This window comes from Neolamprologus multifasciatus, chromosome 9, assembly GCF_963576455.1.
Source record: "Neolamprologus multifasciatus chromosome 9, fNeoMul1.2, whole genome shotgun sequence".
In the NCBI taxonomy this organism is placed as follows: domain Eukaryota; kingdom Metazoa; phylum Chordata; class Actinopteri; order Cichliformes; family Cichlidae; genus Neolamprologus; species Neolamprologus multifasciatus.
This window is the reverse complement of record NC_140447.1, coordinates 28,702,285-28,728,133: the sequence shown is the minus strand read 5'-3', so window position 1 is coordinate 28,728,133 and position 25,849 is coordinate 28,702,285. Positions and strand designations below refer to the sequence as shown.

At 41.9% G+C, this 25,849-nt stretch overlaps 3 protein-coding genes and 1 long non-coding RNA gene across 10 annotated transcripts in view; 1 reads left to right on the top strand and 3 right to left on the bottom strand.

Annotated features, from left to right (window-relative positions):
- LOC146511742 (uncharacterized) overlaps nt 1–12,686 on the bottom strand; it is a 64,363-nt gene extending 51,677 nt beyond the window's left edge. Inside the window, exon 1 of the mRNA XM_085172373.1 lies at nt 11,660–12,686. The gene's annotated coding sequence lies outside the window, so the exon portion shown is untranslated. The remainder of the gene's footprint in view (nt 1–11,659) is intronic.
- LOC146511740 (uncharacterized) overlaps nt 1–24,342 on the bottom strand; it is a 30,114-nt gene extending 5,772 nt beyond the window's left edge. Inside the window, exons 1-4 of one of the 5 annotated variants that reach the window (XM_085172348.1) lie at nt 12,685–12,746; nt 11,532–11,659; nt 5,565–5,670; nt 434–2,077 (exon numbers count right to left, since the gene is read on the bottom strand). In XM_085172348.1, coding sequence (XP_085028474.1) covers nt 434–2,077; nt 5,565–5,582 — 1,662 coding nt within the window. In that variant the 5' untranslated portion in view covers nt 5,583–5,670; nt 11,532–11,659; nt 12,685–12,746. Of the gene's footprint in view, nt 1–433; nt 2,078–5,564; nt 5,741–11,531; nt 11,665–12,684; nt 12,802–24,271 lie in introns of those variants that run through there. The other 4 variants (XM_085172344.1, XM_085172347.1, XM_085172345.1 and 1 more) reach the window with 4 other exon arrangements.
- Nucleotides 1–24,371, bottom strand: part of LOC146511739 (uncharacterized) — a 53,937-nt gene extending 29,566 nt beyond the window's left edge. Inside the window, exons 1-3 of one of the 3 annotated variants that reach the window (XM_085172363.1) lie at nt 24,272–24,371; nt 22,572–23,504; nt 20,935–22,246 (exon numbers count right to left, since the gene is read on the bottom strand). In XM_085172363.1, the coding sequence (XP_085028489.1) occupies nt 21,554–22,246; nt 22,572–23,504; nt 24,272–24,289 (1,644 nt within the window). In that variant the 5' untranslated portion in view covers nt 24,290–24,371 and the 3' untranslated portion in view covers nt 20,935–21,553. Of the gene's footprint in view, nt 1–20,934; nt 22,247–22,571; nt 23,505–24,271 lie in introns of those variants that run through there. The other 2 variants (XM_085172364.1, XM_085172366.1) reach the window with 2 other exon arrangements.
- LOC146511741 (uncharacterized) lies at nt 17,475–18,464 on the top strand. The gene is made up of 2 exons (XR_014876041.1): nt 17,475–17,550; nt 17,946–18,464. It is a non-coding gene; the product is annotated as an uncharacterized LOC146511741 (long non-coding RNA).
- Nucleotides 24,372–25,849: the final 1,478 nt, after the last annotated feature.

Here is a 25,849-nt window from a genome sequence, read left to right as displayed (position 1 = left end):
TGAACAGAGGCGGTGGTTTACGACACCAACTCTCTGCCATCTATAATCCAGTTTTGAGATCCCTTCCCAGACGCCTTAACGCCCACTCACACCCTGGGCCATCTGACCTCAGGAATTCGCATGATAAGGTGGGGCCAGGTTTCACAATGAACTCACCTGAAACTCTGGCTGATTGGGACCCACACCCAGTTCCACACCTTGGCTCAGGCGATTAGAGGATCATCAGGGGGTCCTTTTGTCCCTCTGTGGGGGGACACTCCCACCAGGTTTATATCTGGGACTCTCCACCATTTGACCTTAGAACTGAAGAAGCCTCTCGGATGAGAGGTGAAACGTCTTCAAGTAACTTAAAGAAGTCCAGACGCTTTTCTTTGCAAGCTCCTTTGACTACGATGACCTGGATGACTGAGAACCTTCACAGACTGTGGATGACCTGATGCTTTTTTAGTGAAGCCTTCTCAGCAAAATCCTTCCCACACTCGTCACAGCTGTACGCTTTAACTTCACTGTGGATTAGTTGGTGACTTCTTAGGGAACGCATCCTGGGAAAAGACTTTCCACAAAAGTCACAGCTGAACGGTCTCTCTCCAGTGTGGATGAGCTGATGCTCTTTTAGTGAAGCCTTCTCAGCAAAATGCTTCCCACACTCGCCACAGCTGTACGCTTTAACTCCACTGTGGTTCAGTATGTGTCTTTTTAGGGAAGGCATCCTGGAAAAAGACTTTCCACAAAAGTCACAGCTGAACGGTCTCTCTCCAGTGTGGATGAGCTGATGCTCTTTTAGTGAAGCCCTCACAGTAAAATGCTTCCCACACTCGCTACAGCTGTACATTTTAACTCCACTGTGGATCAGTATGTGTCTTTTTAGGGAAGGCATCCTGGAAAAAGACTTTCCACAAAAGTCACAGCTGTATGCTTTAACTTCACTGTGGATGAGTTGGTGACTTCTTAGGGAACACATCCTGGAAAAAGACTTTCCACTAAAGTCACAGCTGAACGGTCTCTCTCCAGTGTGGATGACCTGATGCTTTTTTAGTGAATCCTTCTCAGTAAAATGCTTCACACACTCGTCACAGCTGTATGCTTTAACTTCACTGTGGATGCGTTGGTGTTTTTTAAGACCTGAATTGTGTCTAAAGCCTTTCCCACACTTGTCACAGCTGTACGCTTTAACTTCACTGTGGATGAGTTGGTGACTTCTTAGGGAAGGCATCCTGGAAAAAGACTTTCCACAAAAGTCACAGCTGAACGGTCTCTCTCCAGTGTGGATGACCTGATGCGTTTTTAGATTACTCTTCTGATTAAACTCTTTCCCACACTCGTCACAGCTGTACGCTTTAACTCCACTGTGGATGAGTTGGTGCTTTTTAAGACCTGAATTGTGCCTAAAGCCTTTACCACACTTGTCACAGGTGTACGCTTTAACTTCACTGTGGATGAGTTGGTGACTTCTTAGGGAACGCATAGTGGAAAAAGACTTTCCACACAAGTCACAGCTGAACGTTCTCTCTCCAGTGTGGATGAGCTGATGCTCTTTTAGTGAAGACCTCGCAGTAAAATGCTTCCCAAACTCGTCACAGCTGTACACTTTAACTCCACTGTGGATGAGTTGGTGATGTTTTAGGGAGACCTTCAAGGAAAAAGACTTTCCACAAAAGTCACAGCTGAACGGTCTCTCTCCAGTGTGGATGACCTGATGCGTTTTTAGATTACTCTTCTGATTAAACTCTTTCCCACACTCGTCACAGCTGTACGCTTTAACTCCACTGTGGATGAGTTGGTGAATTTTAAGACTTGAATTGTGCCTAAAGCCTTTCCCACACTTGTCACAGGTGTACGCTTTAACTTCACTATGGATGAGTTGGTGACTTCTTAGGGAAAACATCCTGGAAAAAGACTTTCCACACAAGTCACAGCTGAACGGTCTCTCTCCAGTGTGGATAACCTGATGCTGTTTTAGTTTAGCCTTCAGAGCAAAATCCTTCCCACACTCGTCACAGCTGTATGTTTTCTCTCTCTTTTTTCTGTGGGGTTTGTCGGCCTCCTGAGAGCGCTGACTTCTCGCTCCATGTTGGTCCTGCAGTGACAGAGAAACAAACAGAGCCAGTGAGTGAAATGCAGTCGTGGAACAAACTGAACCTTCAAACTCCCTCCATTAACACTAGTTTTAAACCTGAAGGTGGAGTGTGGCACCAAACACCTTAAAGGTCTCTTATCCCCACCTGCTGGTAGTTCTAACACATTACATCCAATCTGGTGTTAAAAATAATTCATGACTGTTCAAACACTAAAATCATGCCCATCCCTCCTGATTGTACACACACACACACACACACACACACACACACACACACACACACACTTTTATATTATTTTATAATTTATATTATAGTGTTGTTTCCTATTACATATTTCTTTAATTTTTATAGATTTATACATAATTATTCAGTGATAATAAATCCTATGTTTGTTTATTCAAAAAGAACCCCATTAGCTTCCACAACAGATGTTGCTCATCTTCCGTCAAATACAATCACATAAAATATTATACAATAAAGTGGATTCAAGATATCCACATAATTTGGCTCTTACATTCACTGTGAGTGGTTTCACAATTGTTAAAATATAAGCAATCAATAATAATAATAATGATAATAATAATAATAATAATATCAATAACATTCAGGCACATTACACAAATTTCAAAAACAAATAATTTCTTACAGTATTTACAACAGCTAAAAGCTCTGTAAATCGGCTTTTAAGTGTTCATTGAAGTTTTAAATAGTTTGAATAATTCTCTAATTTTATAGGGCAATTTATTCCACTTAAAAGATGCTCTAAATATAACAGTTTTACAAAAAGTTACTTTTAACTTGAGGATTAACTAAATTGCAGTTTGTTGAAAATTGTGTAATATCATTATGTATTTCATCTGGATACTGCAGCTGAGCAGAAAAACATGTGGTGTGTTTAACAGAATTGCTTTCTGTATAACTACAAGTAAGCCATAGAATATTTTAGCCTGTACAGGAAGCCAAGAAAGTTGATTATGCATTTTATCAATATTAGTATAGTATGAACATCTTAACACTAATCTGGACGCCTTATTCTGGACTAACTGAAGTCTGTTAAGATCTGTCTTATTAGCTGCTGACCAAATGATTGAACAATACTCCAGATGAGACATTACTAGTGCATTAATGACATCTTTCATAATTGAAGAAGTGATACACAAAGAGCTTTTCATAGCCATAGCTATGCCTTGTCCCGTTTTCTTAATAACAGAGTCGATGGGCTGAGACTAGAGCTGGGCGATAGAACGATAACGATATGTATTGCAAAATAACTTTTTCTCGATAGAAAAATTAAACCATTGCGACAGGCCTCACCGCCGTTGTCCTCTTTTAAAGAAAAAAGAAAAAGAAAAACAGCCAATCCAAATTAAGTAGCGCAGAGCCGAACCAATCACAGTCGCAGCGTCACGTCACGTGACTTGTTACGTACAGCACAAGTGCCAAGCTGCACATGTGTATTTGTTTTGAAGCAGCCAGAGCCAGCCGCTGTGTCGCCCGGGTAATGGAGGAAATGAGTGTGCCGACTAGAGAAAAATCAACCGAGAGCGTGACCGAAGGTTACCGAAGAGAAAACAGATGATGGTTCCAATGCCAGAGAGATTGTCGAACGGAAGAGCCATAGAAGTTCCGTAGTGTGAAGGTATTTCGGCTATTTCAAGTCTGACAAAAAACAGAGTAGCGTGCACTGTAAATTGTGCCAAAAGCAAGTCTGGAAATACAATAAACCGGTGCATGCTCAATTTCTGACTGGAAGCGCTAATTCGTCATCCGGCTTTTGTCAGACTAAAGTAACTGTTAAAACTGTTTGAAAAGCTAAGCTATACAACAAGGAGAGATTGAGAATTTCCCTTTAGTTCTCAGTTTATTTGATATTGACAAAAGTTAGTCAATTTTGTCTGTTTTTCTTTAAAACGAACTAAGATTTACTTTTAGAATTAATATTTTGTTTCTAAGTGGAATTGACAACTTAGTAGCCTGTTTTGTTTGTTCTGTTTTGAAACTTAAACGCTTTAGCGGCTGCCTTTTGTGTAGTTTGAATATTTGCCTTTATTTATCTGAAAAAGTCTCATGTTCCTTAAGTACATCTACCCTGTTGAACTTATTATTGGAAATAAATATTTAAATCAAAACAAGCTGCTGATTATTTCACATTTTACTTGTGAGCAACGGCACATTTAAATCTTACAAATATAGTTATTTGGCTTATATCGTGATATATATCGTTATTGCCTGAAATGAAAAACATATCGTGATATGAAAAAATCTTATATCGCCCAGCTCTAGCTGAGACCATGAAAGGTGGTGATTTATGGTAATGCCGAGTAGTTTAATCTGGGTGACGTGTTCTAACACTGGCTATGGAAAGACTCAGTTGCAGGCTGTTGACTAATCTGCTTCTAATTAACATAGATTTGGATTTAGATACATTTAAAATCATGTTGTTTTTACTTATCCAGTCAAACAGGTTCAGCAAATTTTGTTGTGACACGCTGATCAATTCAGAGTTGTCACTGGCTGAATAAAACATGGTGGAATCATTGGCATACCCAAGATTAAGCCAAGACATATTGCTGATTGTTAGTGAAAACTGAATAGAGAAGTGGAGCGAGGCAGCTGCCTTGGGGTAAACCGCAGTTCATAACTGAGAAATAACCATTACAATAAACCTTCTGCTATCTTCTGTCCAAATAACTTTTCATCCAGCACAAAGCAACTGGTGAAAATCCATAACATTTTAGTTTATCAATCAAAAGATCATCATTTATCATCATCAAATGCAGCACTAAAGTCCAAGAATACCACTTTCACATCATCTAGATGTTTATACCATACCATATATTATCTGTCATATGAATTAGAGCTGAGCTGGTAAAATGACCAGCTTGGTCCAGTGAAAAAAAATGTCTGATTATAACCTAAGGGGTTTTTTTACATTAAGAAAAAGGCACCAAACATCAAACACATTTAAGCCTAAACAGTAACACATGAAAGTAGAGCAGGGCGATATAACCAAAAATATTTATCACGATATGCATTTGAAAATTTGTGATAACGATATAATTGAGGCGAGACAAAATACTTTACAACTCCACAACTTTATTAGTGCAAAAAACCCATCAATGTATTTTCACTTAAAGAAGCTGTTTTTATGTGCATTAAAGTTATATAAAAATTTAACAGTGCAAATGCAAATTGCTTGCTGATAGTTTAACCAAAAGGATTTTCCAGAGGAAATTGGCTGACATTTGCTCCAAGGCATTTGCATTTGCACTGTTAAATTTTTATATAACTTTAATACACATAAAAAACAGCTGCTTGTTTAAGTGAAAATACATTGATGAGGGGTTTTTTGCACTAATAAAGTTGCGGAGTTGTAAAGTATTTTGTCTAGTGTCAATTATATCGTCAGCTATATCGTTATCGCAAATTTTCAAATTTATATTGTGATAAATATTTTTGGTCATATCGCCCTGCTCTGTCTGTCACCTTCTGTGTTGAGCTCATTGTTTTCTCTGTAGTGGCTGAGCTGAGTCCAAGTAGCTGAAAATGTTCCTCTGCTTCTCCGTCAGACTCTTCTCCTCCTGCTGGTCAGCTGGGACACAAAACAGATCTTTGTTAGGCTCCACACTGCACTGAAGAGTCAAAGTGTCTCATATGTTCATCTGACAACAAAAAACAACAAATTTTTGATTCCCGAGGTGGGCAAACAGACACAAAAGGTTTGAGCACGGATACCAAATTTAGCAGTATGGCAGACCAGTAGCAGGAGAGACTGAGGCCTGTTATTAGAATCAAATGCCCAGTGGGCCGACACAATTTGCACCGATAAGACAAAGACAGCTATGTTTTATCCTGGAATACTTTTTTTTTACACTTCCTTGAAATGTTTTTCATTGTAGCACTTTTACCTCCAACTAGGGGTGAAACGATACACAAAATTCACAGTTCAGTTCGGTTCAATACTTTGGTGTCACGGTTCAATATTTTTTAGATACAAAAAAAATGTTCATGCCTTTTTATTTTGTCATTTATTAAAATTATAAATATATATTTTAACTCAAAAGTACAGTCTTTAAATTTAATGTTGATGAAACAACAACAACAACAAAAAAAAATCTATCTGATAGAAAACTCAATCATCTTTGGAAAAGAGAGTTTATTACAGAGAAATGTCTCTTTCCAAAATAAAAGCTATGCGATGTGCCACGCAATGCTCACCAATTGAGCATTGCGTGGCACATCCGACATACTGTTTTACTTTAGTCCATGACGTGCATACCATCAGGGTCATGCTTCACATGAACATCAAGATAGTTTCAAATGCCAGATCTGAATGAAGGTGGGGGAGGTTCAATTTCGGGTAGCGTTGAGGCAGTTGCCATGTTTCAACGAGCTTAGCTTCTGTCTTGCTAGCTTGCGCTGCGCTCAGTGGATCTGCACTCAACAGTGCAGCCTAGGCGGGGTAGTCGAACGCAGATCCACTGAGCGCTCAACACAGACAGCATCGTCGGAAGAAAAGTTGATAAAACAAATAAAAGATTTTGTATTGTTCGATACATATGCATACCGAACCGAAAGCACTGTATCGAACGTATTTGTTTGTTTTGTTTTTTTAAAAACACACACTCCCTTCACCTCTTCTACATTCCTATGTTTCTCCCAGAGCAGATCTAAGGGGCAGCCCCTCAGTCATACACATATACTTTTAATCTCACCCTTAAGGGGTGGTCCCCAGGAGTTTCACAGCATGGTTTAGAACAGTGGTTCTCAAACTGTGGTACACATACCACATACCACTAGTGGTACTTAGTCTCTCTCTGGTGGTACATGTAAAATCAAAATTTTTTTTAAAGACTAAACAATATGTAATTGTGGAGGTATGCAAAGACGACACAAGTGTTCCCGGGGCTCTTCTGGGAGAGAGGGTGGACCAGAAAACGTCTCACCGAGCATGAGTCCTCTATAAAGAGCAGCTTATTGCCAGTGGTCACAGCCACTTCTGCAAGTGAGTAGTAATCCTTTGCAGCCAGCAACAGTGAATTGGCGAAGCCAGCTGTTGGAGGAAGACTTGAGTGAAGAGGATTCCGCCGTCAAACGTCCCTAGCAAGGACAGTGTGCTCTACATGAGCTCAAGAGCAATACCGTCACCCAGGCCCGAGAGAGGAGTTTCTCGGTCCAAGGGAGTAGCGCCGTAGACGTGGGAAAAATTGTTGGTACCCTTCAGTCATGAAAGAAGAACTCACAATTGTCACAGAAAAAACTTTAATCTGACAAAAGTAATAAATAAAATTCTATAAATCTTAACCAATGAAAATCAGACATTGCTTTTCAACCATGCTTCAACTGAATTATTTAAATAATGAATGGATGAAACAGGGCTGGACTAAAATGATGGTACCCCTAGAAAAGAATGAAAATAATGTTCAATGACACGACAAAGAATGAGTAGAAACAGAAGACTTAAATACACAGACTGATGAGGATGATAATGAGAGACCGGTGAGTACACAGCTGAACATAATCTGGCTAATGGCACGAGACGAGCTGACACAGGAACAAACAGGAAGTGAAACAGGCAGTGGCAAAATAAACTGAACATGAACAAAACGGAAAGCACTGGGTCGATGACCCAGGAACCCTGACAGTACCCCCCCCTCCAAAGGCCGGCACCCGACGGCCAAAAAGAAAGAAAAACCAGAACAGGGCGGGCGGAGGGGGCCCAGGACGGAGGGACGGAGTCCAAAACAGAAACAGTTCAGGTGGGCGGCCGAGACGAGACAGTTCAGGTGGGCGGCCGCGAGGAAGGCGGCCGAGACAAGACAGTTCAGGTGGGCGGCCGCGAGGCCGGCGGCCGAGACAAGACAGTTCAGGTGGGCGGCCGCGAGGAGACAGTTCAGGTGGGCGGCCGCGAGGAAGACGGCAGCGGGCGCTGAGCTGGTCCGGTGGGCGGCCGCGAGGAAGGCGGCGGCGGCGGCTGAGCTGGTCCGGTGGGCGGCCGCGAGAAAGGCGGTGGCGGCCACGAGGAAGACGGCGGCGGCCGCTGAGCTGGTCCGGTGGGCGACCGCGAGGAAGGCGGCGGCGGCCGCTTAGCTGGTCCGGTGGGTGGCCGCGAGGAAGGCGGTGGCGGCCACTGAGCAGGTCCGGTGGGCGGCCGCGCCGGCGATGACGTCCAGAACGTGGCTGGGGCGACGGTGCGGCAGCCGCAGGACCAGGCGAAGCAGAGGCTGACGCCGAGGCTGAGGCCGGCCCAGGCGAAGCGGAAGTGGAGGCCGGACCAGGCGAAGCAGAGGCTGACGCCGAGGCTGACGCCGAGGCTGAGGCCGGCCCAGGCGAAGCGGAAGTGGAGGCCGGACCAGGCGAAGCTGAAGCGGAAGCTGAGGCCGGACCAGGCGAAGCTGAAGCTGAAGCTGAGTCTGAGGCTGGCCCAGGCGAAGCAGAAGCTGAAGCTGAGTCTGAGGCGGGACCAGGCGACGGCACGGGAGCCGGGGGTGACGGAGCCACAGCTTTAGGGCCAGCGGGCGGGGAGGGCCCTGGCTGGAGAGCGGCCGGGGGGCCAGCGGGCGGGGAGGGCCCTGGCTGGAGAGCGGCCGGGGGGCCAGCGGGCGGGGAGGGCCCTGGCTGGAGAGCGGCCGGGGGGCCAGCGGGCGCGGAGGGCCCTGGCTGGAGAGCGGCCGGGGGGCCAGCGGGCGCGGAGGGCCCTGGCTGGAGACAGGCAGGGCCAGCGGGCGCGGAGGCCCCTGGCTGGAGACAGGCAGGGCCAGCGGGCGCGGAAGCCCCTGGCTGGAGAGCGGCCGGGGGGCCAGCGGGCGCGGAGGCCCCTGGCTGGAGAGCAGGAGGGCTCACAGCTGGCTCTGGGTGCTGTGGGTGCAGGTCTGGGAACTGAACAGGGTGGTGGATGAGAGACTGGACTGACTGGACGGGAGGCGACTGGACTGACTGGACGGGAGGCGACTGGACTGACTGGACGGGAGGCGACTAGAGAACAGGACACTGAGCTACAGGGGACGACTGGACTGACTGGACTACAGACTGGACAGACTGGAGGACGGGCAACCGGGAGGCAGGAGGAGACTGGACTACAGGGGACTGGAGGGCAGGAGGAGACTGGACTACAGGGAACTGGAGAGCAGGAGGAGACTGAACTACAGGAGCAGACTGGAGAGCAGGCGAGTGAACTGACTGGAGTGGAAGCTGAACAGCAGGTGAGGGAACTGACTGGACTGAGGAGGCTAATGGATGAGCTACAGACTGAGCTAGCAAAGGAGACAGCTACAAGCTGGTGCTTGAGCAGGGGACAGGTCAGCTAATCTAATTAGGGATAATGCAAGGGCGTGAAAAGCTGGATCAGGAGGTGGATGAAGAGGTGAAGTAGCAGGTGGACCGGTTAGCTCTTCCAAGCCTCTAGGGAGGCCAGGCTGGATTGAGGCTGCCCTCCGCCTGGGCGCTGGGACAGGCACGGGAGGTGGCTGGACACCAGTCACCCCCACCTGGGAAACAAGAGCGGATGTGGAGGTAGGCTGCGTCGCAGCTGCCCTCCTCCTGGGAGCTGGTACTGGTGTGGGTGTAGGCCGGGCCCTAGTCCTCTGAGGTGATGAAATGGCTGAGGAGGAAGGCCGAGTCTGGGCTTCCGTGCTGGTGGGAAATGGCTGAGTGACAGGTGTGGAAATAGTGACCGGGTGTGTGATACAGGCAGGTTTATCTGGGATTAGTCTGTTTTTTCTGCCACCACGATTTACAGTCTTTGCGGGAGCAGAGCAGAAAAAATCTTCCCAGTCTACATCGTCCTCTAGGAGGGAAACTCCCCATGAATCAGAAGTGAGTGTACTGTGCGTTTTAAGGGAGTAATCAGATGAAGGGTGTGGGAAACGGTCACTGGGACTCACCACCGGGAGTTGCTGAAAATGGTCCATATTATGGCGGCGTGTGCGCCGCTTTCTCCGGGAAGAAGAAGCGGCCGGGGTAAACAGCTGAGCCTCTGGCGCGGTAGCCTCCATTGAGCCGAGGTGGGAGGCGTAGCCGCGGTGCCGTGGCGAAGGTGGAGGTCCGGCATATGAGGCGGCGGGTGTGTGAGCGAGGAGCGGAGCGGCGAGAGAGGGAGCGGCCGAAGCGCGGCATGAAACGTCCACTCTCCGCGGCAAATGCTACGGGGCAGGTGAGGCAGCAGGTGGGTGAATGCGGCGTCTCCGAGGCCCGCCCAGAGCCAAGCGAGTGCCCTCGAAGACGTGCTCTCGCTCCGCGAAGAGCCGCTGTCTCTCCTTGAGCTTTTCCGCCCACAAGGAGAGCGCTGCCTCCTGCCGCTCAAAAAGGTCCGAGTCTGCTGGGTTCCAGTCGTGTCTTCGTGGCACGGGTCGTGTCATTCTGTCAGGGGTTGCTGAGGCGAGGAAGAAGGAACCCAAACGCAGGACTCACAGGTAGGTGAAGACTGGTGTTTATTGTGATGGCGTGAGCAAACAGAACAGAGGTAGGAAATGGCTGGCTGGACGACTGACTGACTGAATGAATGAAGGAAGGAAGGACGAACGGACTGAGTGGCTGGCTGGCGGAAACGACGACATAACATCAATGACACGACAAAGAACGAGTAGAAACAGAAGACTTAAATACACAGACTGATGAGGATGATAATGAGAGACCGGTGAGTACACAGCTGAACATAATCTGGCTAATGGCACGAGACGAGCTGACACAGGAACAAACAGGAAGTGAAACAGGCAGTGGCAAAATAAACTGAACATGAACAAAACGGAAAGCACTGGGTCGATGACCCAGGAACCCTGACACGTACAAAGACAGACTTGATGAAAAGTCAAAGAAAAGATATGAGGGAAAAAACAAAGTGGACAAAATACATTAGCGTGCTGCCAAACTTTCACCACGCACATATTTATAATTATACGGTTCTTGGAGTGAGTGCATACACTCATGACGTTTTTAGTAACTTCAGGTCACTGCAACAAGCCCAGGTACAGTTTACCGACGGATGGGTACAGGACCTTGAAATGCACAGTGTAGAACGAAAGACCATCATACGAACAAAGGTAATTTTACCAGTCTCACAAATAGTCTTCATAAATACACATTCGTTAACCGTTTATTAATAGGACCTTTGAGCTCAACAGTAATTAATTAGTAGTGGAAATAATTTCTGGTACGCATTACAGAAATGTAGCAGTGACAATAATATTGTATGCTGTAATCGTACTGGGCAATTAGTGATACAAAAAAAAAATGTTTTATCCTGTGAATAAAAGTATATGTTTTTGTCAATGTACCCAATGTACCATGGTAATAACAGAAGCGAAACGCAATATTCTGTCAGGACAATTCACTATTTATGCACAATAAACAAAGGAGCATAGCGCAACAATTTCTGTTCAGCGCCAGACTTGCTTGTAACTTACATCACCAATTATGTTGTGAAAAATTACGTATTAACTACTACAAAACACTTACCTTTGTGGAAATGCTTTGAGCAGACTAACATGTGAGCTGGATGTTCTGGGACGTTATATTTAGTCTTCGAATGGCTGCAATCCAGGCCATCCGTGGCTTTTTGTTACTTCGGAACTCAATTGTTACACCTGGTAGAGCAGAACGCTGATCATTTTATTAAAGATGAAAGACTTTAGACAGACACATCTGCTTACCTGTATCTTTTGCTCGTTTCCCCTTGTAGGAGTCATAATTAAATGTACTGAATTTTAATGATCACTGGGTTTTCATTTGTTTGGTTGCTATGGTGATGTGTAATGGGAGTCACGTGGGTGCTAGCGGTTGTCAGTCGGTCGTAGTGTAGAGCCTGTGATGTTTTAAGAGTTTGAATCGCGAGCCGATCACATTGCTCTGTAAACTTTTCAAGCACTTTAATAAACAAGCAAGCAATTCCACCTCTCGCATTATTGCGTAAAGTTGACAGGCAAATAGGCAGGCTCAGTCCCCGGCCTCTACTCCTCCTCTTCTTTTCTCTTTTTTTAGAGTTTAAAAACGGGTTGTGTGTGAGACTTTAAATCAACAAAATATAAAATATACATTTTAAATTGTTATTGATCCCTTTACTCCTGGTCCTAAAGTGTATATTTATTTTCTTACTCTTCTTATATATATTGTTTGTTTACTTGCACTGCTGTAACTGGAGCCTCGTCGTCTCCTCTCTCTATATACTGGACTGTATGTAGCGGAGATGACAATAAAATTTACTTTGACTTCAGCAGCGAGCAGGCGCACCGAGGGCTCTCGCGCTCACTTTTCGCGTATAGAATTTTGAAAAAACATCGGTGCAAATTATAAGTCTGTATTATAATGTCTGGTGTTTTCGTGTTTGTTGGTTTGTTTGTAATTTATTTTATTTTGCGAGTTGGTAATTTTTGCCGCTCCAGCCAGCCAGAGCATCCTCCGCCGCCCCGCCCTCTCCTCCCTGTGCCGCAAGCAGCAGGCGCACCTCGCAAACGGAGGGCGCCCTTACGCCCAGCAAATGGGCGATAGAAAACCAATGCCATTCTCAATATGCGCTGGGATGATGTCAGGGCAGCATGAGAACAAGCCGTGATGCCGCCCCGGGCAACCGCCCGCGTCGCCCGTATCTAAGACCGCTACTGTTGACAATTACCTTTAGATGTGAGAGGTAGTGATGGTCCGCTTGAAGCTGACGCTCCGGTGCGTGTGTCAAAAACATCAATGCGCTGCTTCAGAAGCACCGTGTCGAGGCTTGAATCGTTTGGCCAGAGTCACGTGATTAGTGACGTCTGAAGCTTCGTTTAGAACGTAATTTTTTTTTACTGAACTTTATTGAACACACAATAAGTATACAACATACAAACAGATGAAGTTTACGAAAGAACAGAACATGAACATACAAAAACAGGGGTAAAAAAAAAAAATATTATATACGCGAAAAAAATCAACATATAAATATTGTTCTGAGAGCCTTTTTGTTGGTTGAGTCTGATATTGATTGTATGTACAAATCCATATCCTTATAAAAAGGCAGAAATATGGTGTTTTATTAATAAACTTACATTTATAGATAGAACATTTAGCTAAACGTATTAAGAAATGTACAATAAAAAAAAATTATCATTCTTCCTGGGGAACTTAAAGAAACAGAATAAAACATTTTCCCATCATTAAGAAAACTCCCTTTAAATATGGACAATAACAAAACTGCTAAATTCCTTCCAGAATCTCTGTGCAGAGAAACAGTACCAAAAAAGATGTGCCACAGTTTCTGGATGATCCCCACAGAAAGTTCAATTAGTATTTATGTGTCTTTTAAATGTTACCATATAGTGACTGGCAGGGTAACATTTATGAAGAATTTTATATGAGATTTCCTTCACCTTGTTTACAATTAGATATTTATGGGATCATCCAGACTGTCTTCCAGGTGATATCTGGAACATGTCGGTTCCATTAAGATATTATATATATGGGAGAGATATGATATCTTCTTGGAATAAACTACATATTCTCTTATTGCTGTTACCAAGTTCCTGTGAAAAGCAGATTTTTCCCACTGCTGACTCAGCGGGATCAGGGAGAGTGACTGAGGTAGATATTGAACTGTCAGTGTTTTTATATAACATTAAAGTACCTGAGGGTATGGCACCAAGCATCATTGAGAATTCCCAAGCACTGACTGGAAAATTATATAGTATAAGGGATTCATTTTAAGCAAGTGGTGCTCCCTCTTTATTAACCAGCTGAGCCACCAATAGGATCCCATTTTGGACCCAAGTTTCCAGGAAAAGTGATAATAAAAGAAATAAAATCTCTTTTTTTTTTTTCCAGATGAGGTATTTGTGTAGTGAGAAGTTGTGTTTATAAATGAGGGTCCACGCTAAGAGCACTTGCTTATGGAAGGATGAAAGATTTACAGGGAGTTTTCCAACACTGTAATTACAATTTAAAATAAAATTAAAGCCACCAAAATGGGAGAAAATATGATATGGTATAAAATTCCAGATAGAGGTAGGGTTTTAAGAAAATGTTTAGCCCAAATAATTTTAAAGTGTTATTTAAAGTAGAAAAGTCTAAAATGTTAAGCCCACCTGATTCATAGTTATTAATCACAACAGATTTTCTAATATAATGTGTACGGTTTTTCCATATAAAATTAAAGAGCATGCGGTCAATGTCTTTACTAATTTTCTTATCCAGATGTAAGGAGAGAGCAGCATATGCCAGTCGGGATATCCCTTCAGCTTTAGTAATTAACACTCTACCTTTCAGAGATAAATCCCTTTGCAGCCACTGGTTGAACTTTTTTCAGATTTTTTTTGTATAATCGGATTGAAGTTTGACGAGCATCTTGACTTTTGGTCTTTGGATATTAACAGTCCTGGGTATGTGACTTGTTGTTTAACAGAAATGTTACAGATTGCATTTGCAGTGCATCCTTTAATTGCTAGCAATAGCTAGTGTTATTCTCTATACTTTCTATGAAAACCTGCAGTAAGAACGGAGCCAGGAGATTAGAAAACGATTTATAAAACTCTGCAGTTAAACCATCTGTGCCAGGAGATTTGTTGGCCTTAAGTGCAGAAATAGAATTACAAACTTCCTCCACAGTCAGAGGGCTGTCACAGTGACTTCTATCTTCCACAACAATAGTTTTTAGGTTTTTAATATTATTGAGAATCAGTGTTCAGACATCCTCATTATATTTTGAGTTGTACAGTTTAGTATAGAATTTGGCACAGAAATTTGAAATTTCTCTAGGATTGTCAGAGACAATGCCATTAATATTTAGTTGATTTTGGATCTGTATTTTTCAAGTCTGAAAAAGCAGAATTTTGTTCTCCCTCCTCCAGCTACCTCTTCCTGGATCTTGCAAAAGCATCCTCAGCTTTGTGTCGATATAAACCGTCCAATTTATTTTGAAGGTCTAGTAAAGTTAATTTATCTTCCTCTGAGATTTCTTCTTGATATTTCTGGTAATAAGAGACAATTTTCCTTATCACTTCTTCCTCTTCAGCTTTCCTCGATTTAGTAATTTGACTCCCATATCTTCTCAAGAATTTGCATGCTTCAAATTTAAAAAGTTCCCAATTGGTACAAAAGGACTTCTCTGTGTTCGCTTTATTTCAATAATGAGCCATTAATTTATTAATCTGCGTGTTAACAATTTTATCTTTTAGTAAGGAGTTATTTAACTTCCAATAAGAGAATTTATAAGGTATATTATCCAGTGTGAGCATTTGGATGTTAATGTAAATTGCTCTATGATCAGTGAGGGGGTGGTATATTAACAGTAATATTATCTTTATCAATATAGTCAGAAACGAACTGTCTTATTGCTCCAGGTAAAAAGTCTATCATCTGGAAATTTTTCTCTCCAAATATCCATAATATAAAAATTTCCCATGAATAACTGCATTATCTAAAGAGATGTTAAAGTCTCCACGAATTAAGAGGATTGAATTTGGGTATTTGGAGAGACAGAAATTAATTCTTTCTTCTAAGGAGTCAAGTAATTTATCATTTTCAGTTTTATCATTGTAACCATATGTATTTACTGTAATGAAAGTACTGTTATTGTATCTAATTATTGAACAAAGGTAGTGTCCTAAGGTGTCTCCAGCAGAACGCTCAGAGCCATGGAACAACCAGACTTCATTACCCCATTGTGATTTCCAAAAATTTGTATCAGCAGGTGTGGAATGACTCTCTTGGAAAAAACAAAAGTCAGTTCTAAATTGTTTGGCAAACAAAACAAAGCTTTGTGTTTACAGGTTTGTCTTAACCCCCTGGTATTATTAGAACTTCATATTAGAAAAAGAAACTCATTACAAACTTATTAGAAAAAGATAAAGAGAAAAAGTAAGTTCTAAACTTCACACACACACACACACACACACACACACATATGTGTATATGTATATATGTATATATATATACATATATACATATATACATATACATATATATATATATATATACATATATACATATATATATACATATATATATATATATACATATATATATATATATACATATATATATATATATACATATATATATATATATACATATATATATATATATACATATATATATATATATATATATATATATATATATATATATATATATATATATATATATATATATATATATATATATATATACACACACATATATTTAAAAAAAAAAAAAAACACCCAGCACGCCCCTGCGGGCGGTTTATCCTTCAAGCTCGGGTCCTCTACCAGAGGCCTGGGAGCTTGAGGGTCCTGCGCAGTATCTTAGCTGTTCCCAGGACTGCGCTCTTCTGGACAGAGATCTAACCCTAACCCCCTTGCCTGCTAGCATCTTGCACCCTGCTGTTATGTGCTGGATTGTCTCTGGGGCATCTTTACACAGCCTGCACCTGGGGTCTTGCCTGGTGTGATAGACCCCAGCCTCTATGGATCTTGTACTCAGAGCTTGTTCTTGTGCTGCCATGATTAGTGCCTCTGCGCTATCTTTCAGTCCAGCTTTGTCCAGCCACTGGTAGGATTTCTGGATATCAGCCACCTCCTCTATCTGCCGGTGGTACATACCGTGCAGGGGCCTGTCCTTCCATGATGGTTCCTCGTCTCCCTCCTCTTTCTTGGGTTTCTGCTGCCTGAGGTATTCACTGAGCACGCTGTCAGTTGGGGCCATCTTCGTGATGTATTCTTGGATGTTCGTTGTCTCATCCTGGATTGTGGTGCTGACACTCACCAGTCCCCGACCCCCTTCCTTCCGCTTAGCGTACAGCCTCAGGGTGCTGGACTTGGGGTGAAACCCTCCATGCATGGTAAGGAGCTTTCTTGTCTTTATGTCAGTGGCTTCTATCTCCTCCTTTGGCCAGCCTATTACCCCGGCGGAGGAGCACGGCTAAAAAAACTTATTACTTTTTCTGGGTCACAAAATAAACTTTTAAGATATTTTCAGGTGAGAATGTAGCTGTGTAAAGTTCAAATATCTGTTAGATTTATCAAGACATCACATATTTGCAAAAATGCTCCGACGTTTTCGGAGACGTCCATTTTTTTCATGCTTTGTGGCAGCTTTTTAACATCTGTGGCATCTATTAATGTCAAATCTAGCCTTTATTTAACAACATAAGTAAACTCTATGTTACAATGATTGCACAGCCATTAAGGATAAAATCAGTTTCTGAAAAATGTTCTGCTTTTTCTCCCTCTGCTTGCTTCTTACTGTCTTTGAGGCTATGACCAGCACTCCTGCTGTTGGACAGAAAGCATCACTCAGGTAAGTATTTTGGTTTTTCCAATATATTAGCAACTGTCAGTGACATTTATATTAATCAGGCTGAACTTTAATCATACTTTAGATCAGCCTGTTTTACTTATTGTTTTATTTGTGCTTTGGTTTGGGAAGTTGTTCTGTACTGATCTTTTCCCTGTCTTCTGTTATTAGACTTGAGATATGACTGCACTATGCTGTTGCTGTTGACTCCAGTTAATTCTACAAGACATGCTGTGTAAGTAAACAAACAACAGTTTGATCTGCATTTCTTGAAAGATCACATCCCCCAAACTTAGTTTAGAGGGTCTACACTGTAAATAGTGAAGTCTGCAAGTTTTCTAACAGCAAACTTTGTTTTGTGCCCAAATCATTTTGCACATCATTAGAATGAAAGTTATTGGCCATGTTTGCATAGCCCTTTTTAAAATGATGCCTTCATGACATTATTGTGTGTTGGGTGGTGGTCACGGCTATCCAGACTGACAAGTGGGACGTTGAATGTCACCTCTCCGGTGGGGAGGGGGCCTGAGATTGTCCAAATTGGAGTCTGTTTTATACCAAATGCAGAAAAAAATGTTTTAAGAAAGCAATTAAGTTCATGTTCCAAAAAATATGATTGTTTGCTTGCAGGACACCAGGAGAGATGAGTCCTCCGTCACAGATGGTGTGGTCAGTGAAGATGGTCGCCTGCAGGTTCAAGCTCATTGCATCTCCAACCCACATCCACTGCCACTGTACTTAAGGGAAGTTAAAGACTTTGTCTGCACCTACATTTGGATCACCTCAATCCATGACAGTCATTCAGGCAGTAATGCCTGGACTGGAAACAAGCATCCTTAAAATTTTACAACATTCCAGCTCCTGTGTTGGAATGAAAAACAAATGTGTTGTTTAAATCAGAGACTGCACTTGTGACAGAACAACAAATATTTTATTTTGATTATATAAGTAAGTACAAAACAAACTTGAGGTAGGCCTAAACTTATTTTCAGAATAATTACATCTGAGACTTTGTTTCATTGTAAGATTATATCAGTGAAGGCAATATAATTGTTTGTTGTTCAGCAGAACAGTGTCCAGTATGTTGGCTGTTATACTTTGTTGTGTTTGAAAATAAAAGTTGGGCTCATTTTAACATCATTACAAAAAGTGTTGTTAATTATTTTTATTGTTGTTAAATTGTTTTTTTATTTAGTTGAACTTGAAATGTTTGTCAGTAGGTAAACAATTCATATTGTAAAGTCAGAAATATCAAGTTATTCTTAATACTGCAGACTTGCAATGTATAAGTTGTCCTAACAGTCATCTTAAGTAAGCTTTACTTAGTTTTTTTTTGAGGCAACGAGTTTCCTTAATTTTTTGAGTTCTGGGAACTAACAAGGCTGTACAGTGTACTCAAAATGAGTAAGTTACCCTAACTTGGTCATCTTACGTAAACTTGATCCAATTTTTTTGAGTTCTGGGAACAAATGAGCTTGTACAGAGTACTCAAAATAAATAAGTTGTCCTAATTTAGTCATTTTTAGCTAAGCTTTACTCAATTTTTTTGAGGCAACGAGTTTCCTCAATTTTTTTGAGTTCTGCGAACTAATTAGATTTTACAGTGTATCTCTATCACCTTTCCCCTTACGTTTTCTTTCTCAGTCTCCTTGACTCCATGTAGTCTGAGATTCCACCTCCTGAAATATCTTTCCAACTCAGATATTCTCTGAATTGTTAGTGTTAGCAGCATAAATTTGATGTTTGACCATTGCTCACAAACATTCTGTGCAGAAATCGGTAGAGAGCGTCTGTTCACTCCGCCATCTTTTCACCGTCCACCATTTAGAACGTACCTGATTCAGTGGTTTATAAGCAGCTAACGGCATTACGTTTCTTCAGTAAAGAGTAATCTAACTAATTACTATTTCTATCGTTACAACGACGTTACTGTTACTAACAGAAAAATGTGGTGCGGTCACGTTACTATTTTTCAACAAACAGACGGTTGAAGCTGTGTTTAGCTTACTGCACCTGATATCAGTTGCACAGAAGTAGCTGTAAGTAATCTGGACGCTACATTTTTAAGTAGCTGCGCGCTCCTGCAGAAGGCAGTCACTTTCTGTCCGACAATCACTTTTTGGCTCAACACCTGGAGCTAAGGGGGCAAAACAATCGCATGAGTGCTGCTGTTTGACTGAGGAAGAATAAAGTAGTCAAGGTAAGCCAACCACATGACCACTTCAAGATGACGAAGCAACAAGGTGATATATACCAGTTTTAAATTGTGTTGACAGGCCACGTAAAACCAGAGTCATGATTTTTTTAGGTAGACCTGTTGATAGGTTTATGTTACAAACCTATTCGCTGGAATGTTAAGGACAATTTAATTATACAGCAAAGCAAGACACGAGTAGGCAAAGTTCTTCATGTTTCTCGTGCACGGGAGAGAACTGGACAAACGCCGTTCGTTCGCTTGCTCTCATCTGCTCCCCCGTAACACTGCTCTTTTATTGAGGTTACATGAATATACATAGCTTCATTAAAATATGACGTCTACATACAAACAAAGAGTACCTTGCCTGAGCGTTGTGTAAGTGTGTGTGTGTGTGTGTGACCCCATAAACAACTTCCCTAACCCTGCTGCTTTGGAAGTCCAACAGTTCATCTAAACAAAAGGCACTTAGCCTAAAACAGATATAGACACGTTTATCCTACCGTAAAACAATAAGAGAAGGTATGCCCTCTCCCATGCTCCCAGAATGTGGGTGTGAAAGCCAGAACACTCTGGAATGCACACCAAGCCTTTGCAGACAATTAAGGATCACACATCCCATCACTACACAATCGACTATACACCTCTAAGCATATGTGGTTAAATACCTCTAAGCATAAATGACAATAAACAATGCAAATCTAACACCTGTAAAGATGCTGTTACAGTAATCAAGCCTACTAAAATTGAATGCATAGACTAGTTTTTCCAGGTCCTGTTGAGACATCATATCAGTACTTACTTTTAAACGTTTACTCTTTGGCCGCTCCGCTTCCACTGTTTTTTTTCGGCAAAATTATCCACACCCAACCCATTTTAGGTTTCTGTTGTACTGCAAGGTTCTGTACAGGAGAACCAAACCAAGAGCAAATATTACGTCTCATTTACACCTGAGCACGAAGAGGCTTCAAAATTTAGCAAATTGAATCATCTTTGTTTAGATGTGAGAAGAATCATATAGAAATGAAAAAGTATAAATATAAATCCAGAGCAAAGATATCCTCTAAATCAGCGTAGCACATGTGCAGCTGCTGGGATTCACTTAAGCATTCGGTTCATTGCGTTTGCAGATTTTTCTCTCGCTGTTCTGGCTCACAGCGCTGCAAGCACAAAAATAAATATCCCCAAAGGTGTGAAAGGGAGCTAATTAGTAAGAGTATTGTTACTCTCCCCAGGAGTAGTCCAGCAGTAGAAATCAGTCCAATAACAAGATGTGTAACATCTAGCAGGGTGAAAGAAAAGGTGCATTGGTAATGCCCATTATTGTAATGCTTTTTTAAGATGATCAAAACTTTATTTTACTTTGGGTTACTGGGATAAGTGATGGATGGAGGGAATTTTACTTCAGTCACAGAAATCCTAAACAGGAAGGAGGAGCAGAGTTACAGTGGATCACTATCCAGCAGGGAAACAAGATTTATTTCAATTTCTTGGCCATGAGTGAGATTTACTAAATGGGCAAATTAGGGTGATGACACCGTTCCAGAATGATCTATTAATAGTGCACACATTTACATTCAGAGATGCATGCAGCCAGTTCATTTCAGTATTGACTGGCTTTCTACCGGTTCGATTTGATCATGGAGACACTGAATCTGCTAAACTAATTAAAACATTGTAAGTTCAGGTCCTCAGTTTACGTTTCTTTGTGAAAACAGCACAGCAAAGGAGACTTTATGACGTTTTGGTATAAAGGATTAATCTTCTGACCAAACCTGCTGGGACTGTGTGAGGTCCTGAGGCTAAGAGTAAGGATTTATCCACAGGAGAGCTGCGTTCTTACAAACCATCCCACTGTGTAAACCTGACATCTGTGGAACAGCTGAGCTGTATGATGTGTACAAGGACACAAAACATTATTTACCATCAGATCCCGAGCCCTCGATGTGTTAATCAAGAAAATGCTGCTGTGCTGTGCTACATCCATAAATAGATGTAAACCATGTAAACCTGTATTAAGTAGAAGTTCAGCCCAGCAACCAGTTCAGTTCAACACAAGTTTAAATGATTCTATCTGAACTCTGTGGAGCCTGATCTCAAGCTTTTTGAGTCTGACACTGAAACCAGAGGATCTTTCTGTCTCTTCAGATTCACTGTGATCCAGTGATGGGAGTGATTTCAGCCCTGAGTGATCACGCTGATGTTTGCACAGAGCAGACAATGAGGTGAATGTTTTGGCACATTGGTAACAGTGAAACAGTTTATTAGTAACGTGGGATCGTTTGTGTTCGGAGTATGAACTGAGAATCCTGAAGCTCTTGTCACACTGGTCACAGCTGTAGTTTCCTTCCATGTGTGCACGTTCATGCTTGTTACGATGACCTGAACGTGAGAAGCTTTTGTCACAGTGTCTGCACTTGTATGGTTTCTCTCCTGTGTGGACTCGTTTGTGTGATTTAAGCTCACCTGCAGTGGTGAAGGATGACCCACACTGATCACAGAGGTGCTGTTTAACCCCACTGTGAATCAGTTCATGTCGTTTTAAGTCACGTGATGTGGTGAAGCTTCTCCCACATTCTTTGCAGTATTTCAGTTTGTCTCCAGTGTGTCTACGTTGATGTATTTTTAGGTCAGCTTGCCAACTGAATGTTTTTTCACAGAGGTCACAACGAAAGTCTTTCCCACCACCACAGTGATGACAGGGTTGAGAACTGGATCCATCTGTGTCGCTCTGCTTCTAAACAAAGACACAAAGACAGTGTAAGTCAGTCCTTCAACACTTTTATCCTGAACGTCGCCTGAAATAAAGAGCATCTCTGCAGATGTCCAATTACATTTTACTGTTTCAGTTAACACACTCAGTTTACTGGGCTGCAATAACTACAATACTTCCACCATAATACTACAGTAATACTAAAATCATAACTGAAATGAAAATCTGAATAATCACTCAGAGCTGCTTTTCCATGCAGTAGAATTGCTAACATGCTAACACAGTTTAATGAGCAGAGTTGTTCCAAACAGTCAGGCTAAAATGACAAGATAAAAATATAAATACATACCTCACAGTAACTGCACTTGTAGAGTCTCTTTCTGGTGTGGATCTGTTGGTGTCGTCTCAGGTAATGTGGAGATTTAAAAGTCTTCTCACACAGGTCACATTTATAAGGTCGTCCCTCAGTGTGGGAAAACATGTGTCGTTGTAACTTTGCGTCTGTTATAAACTCTTTCCCACACTGTTCACAGCAGTACACATCATGTCTGGTGTGAATGCGTAGGTGTATATTTCGGTGCCCTCTCTGGCTGAAAGTTTTTCCACAGATGTCACAGCTGTATGCCTTAATTCCAGAGTGGGTAACTAGATGATTCTGTAAGTGGCTAATTTGAATAAAAGCTCTGCCACACTGATCACAGCTGTACACTTTAACTCCACTGTGGATGAGTTGGTGTTGTTTTAGGTAACCCTTCCTGGTAAAAGACTTTCCACACAAGTCACAGCTGAACGGCCTCTCTCCACTGTGGATGAGTTGGTGTTGTTTTAGGTAACCCTTCCTGGTAAAAGACTTCCCACACAAGTCACAGCTGAACGGTCTCTCTCCAGTGTGGATGACCTGATGCTGTTTTAGTTTAGCCTTCTCAGTAAACTCCTTCCCACACTCGTCACAGCTGTATGCCTTAATTCCAGAGTGGGTAACTAGATGCTTCTGTAAGCTCATACTGCGATTAAAAGCTCTGCCACACTGATCACAGCTGTACACTTTAACTCCACTGTGGATGAGTTCGTGTTGTTTTAGGGAATCCTTCCTGGAAAAACACTTTCCACACAAGTCACAGCTGAACGGTCTTTCTCCAGTGTGGATGACCTGATGCTGTTTTAGTTTATCCTTCACAGTAAAATCCTTCCCACACTCATCACAGGTGTATGTTTTCTCTCTCTTCCTTCTGTGAGGTTTGTCGGCCTCCTGAGAGCGCTGACTTCTCGCTCCATGTTGGTGCTGCAGTGACAGAGATACAAACAGAGCCAGTGAGTGAAATGCAGTCGTGGAACAAACTCAACCTTCAAACTCCCTCCATTAACACTAGTTTTAAACCTGAAGGTGGAGTGTGGCACCAAACACCTTAAAGGTCTCTTATCACCACCTGCTGGTAGTTCTAACACATTACATCCAACCTGGTGTTAAAAAGAATTCATGACTGTTCAAACACTAAAATCATGCCCATCCCTCTAATTGTATGTACACACACACACACACACACTTTTATATTACTTTATAATTTATATTATTTTGTTGTTTCCTATTACATATTTCTTTAATTTGTATAGATTTATACATAACTATTCAGTGATAATAAATCCTATGTTTATTTATTTGTTTATTCATAAGGAACCCCATTAGCTTCCACAACAGATGTTGCTCGTCTTCTGTCATATACAATCATATGGAGGAAAAAACATGGCAGCGACGGAGAATGAGAAGGGTGAAAGCGGATCATTGAATGAAACAGATGAACCAGAATTGGTTTGTAAAAATGCTGCAACTTCAGTGGTGTGGAACTGGTTTAGCGTTCGTCCGTCAGATACACAACAAACACTACTTGTGGTAGAGCATGCTAGCAGGCCGTCGTTATTACCGTGTTTTTTTAGAGTTGTAAAGTATTTTGTCTAGTGTCAATTATATCGTCAGCTACATCGTTAACGCAAATTTTCAAATGTATATTGTGATAAATATTTTTGGTCATATCGCCCTGCTCTGTCTGTCACCTTCTGTGTTGAGCTCATCGTTTTCTCTGTAGTGGCTGAGCTGAGTCCAAGTAGCTGAAAATGTTCCTCTGCTGCTCCGTCAGACTCTTCTCCTCCTGCTGATCAGCTGGGACACAAAACAGATCTTTGTTTGACTCTTCAGTGCAGTGTGGAGCCTAAGTGTCTCATATGTTCATCTGACAAGACAAAGAACACATTTTTGTTTCCCGAGGTGGGCAACTTATTGGAAACAAACACAAAAGGTTTGAGCACTGATATCTGGCATTGAAAGATGCAATGCCAGCAATGTGGATGGTTAAGACTAAAACAATCATTAAGCAAAGACAACTAACCCCCACTAATCGCTGGGCGATATAAGATTCTTTCATATCACGATATGTTTTTTTCATTTCTGGCGATAACGATACATATCACGATATAAGCCAAATAACTATATTTGTAAGATTTCAATGTGCCGTTGCTCACAAGTAAAATGTGAAATAATCAGCAGCTTGTTTTAATTTAAATATTTATTTCCCATAATAAGTTCAACAGGGTAGATGTACTTAAGGAACATGAGACTTCAGTTTCAGATAAATAAAGGCAAATATTGCAAACTACACAAAAGGCATCCGCTAAAGCGTTTAAGTTTCAAAATAGAACAAACCAAACAGACTAAGTTGTCAATTCCACTTAGAAACAAAATATTAATTCTAAAAATAAATCTTAGTTTGTTTTACAGAAGAACAGACAAAATTGACTAACTTTTGTCAATATCAAATAAACTGAGAACAAAAAGGAAATTCTCAATCTCTCCTTGTTGTATAGCTTAGCTTTTCAAACAGTTTTAACAGTTACTTTAGTCTGACAAAAGCCGAATGACGAATTAGCGCTTCCAGTCAGAGATTGAGCATGCACCAGTTTATTGTATTTTCAGACTTGCTTTCGGCACAATTTACAGTGCGCGCTACTCTGTTTTTTGTCAGACTTGAAATAGCCGAAATACCTTCACACTACGGAACTTCTCTGGCTCTTCCGTTCGACAATCTCTCCGGCATTGGAACCATCATCTGTTTTCTCTTCGGTAACGTTCGGTCACGCTCTCGGTTGATTTTTCTCTAGTCGGCACACTCATTTCCTTCATTACCTGGGCAGCCCGGTTGGCTGCTTCCCAAACAAATACACATGTGCGCCTTGGCGCTTGTGCTGCACGTAACAAGTCACGTGACACTGCGGCTGTGATTGGTTTGGCTCTGCGCTACTTAATTTGGATTGACTGTTCTTCATTTTTCTTTTTTTTTTAAGATGACAAGAGAGATGAGGCCTATCGCAATAGTTTAATTTTTCTATCGAGAAAAAGTTATTTCGCAATACATATCGTTATCGTTCTATTGCCAAGCTCTACCCACACCACGATTTTTTGATATGGGCAACCACCCATGTCGCCCGTATCAAAAACCGCTACTGTGTGTCACAAGTTAATCTGTAGGCTATGGTACTTGGCCAGAGGTGGCGCTGGTTGACTCGACTCCATTTGAGTGCACACAATGTAAATTGCACGCTTTAGTTGTGCAGCGAAAATGATAATTGCCCTTATCA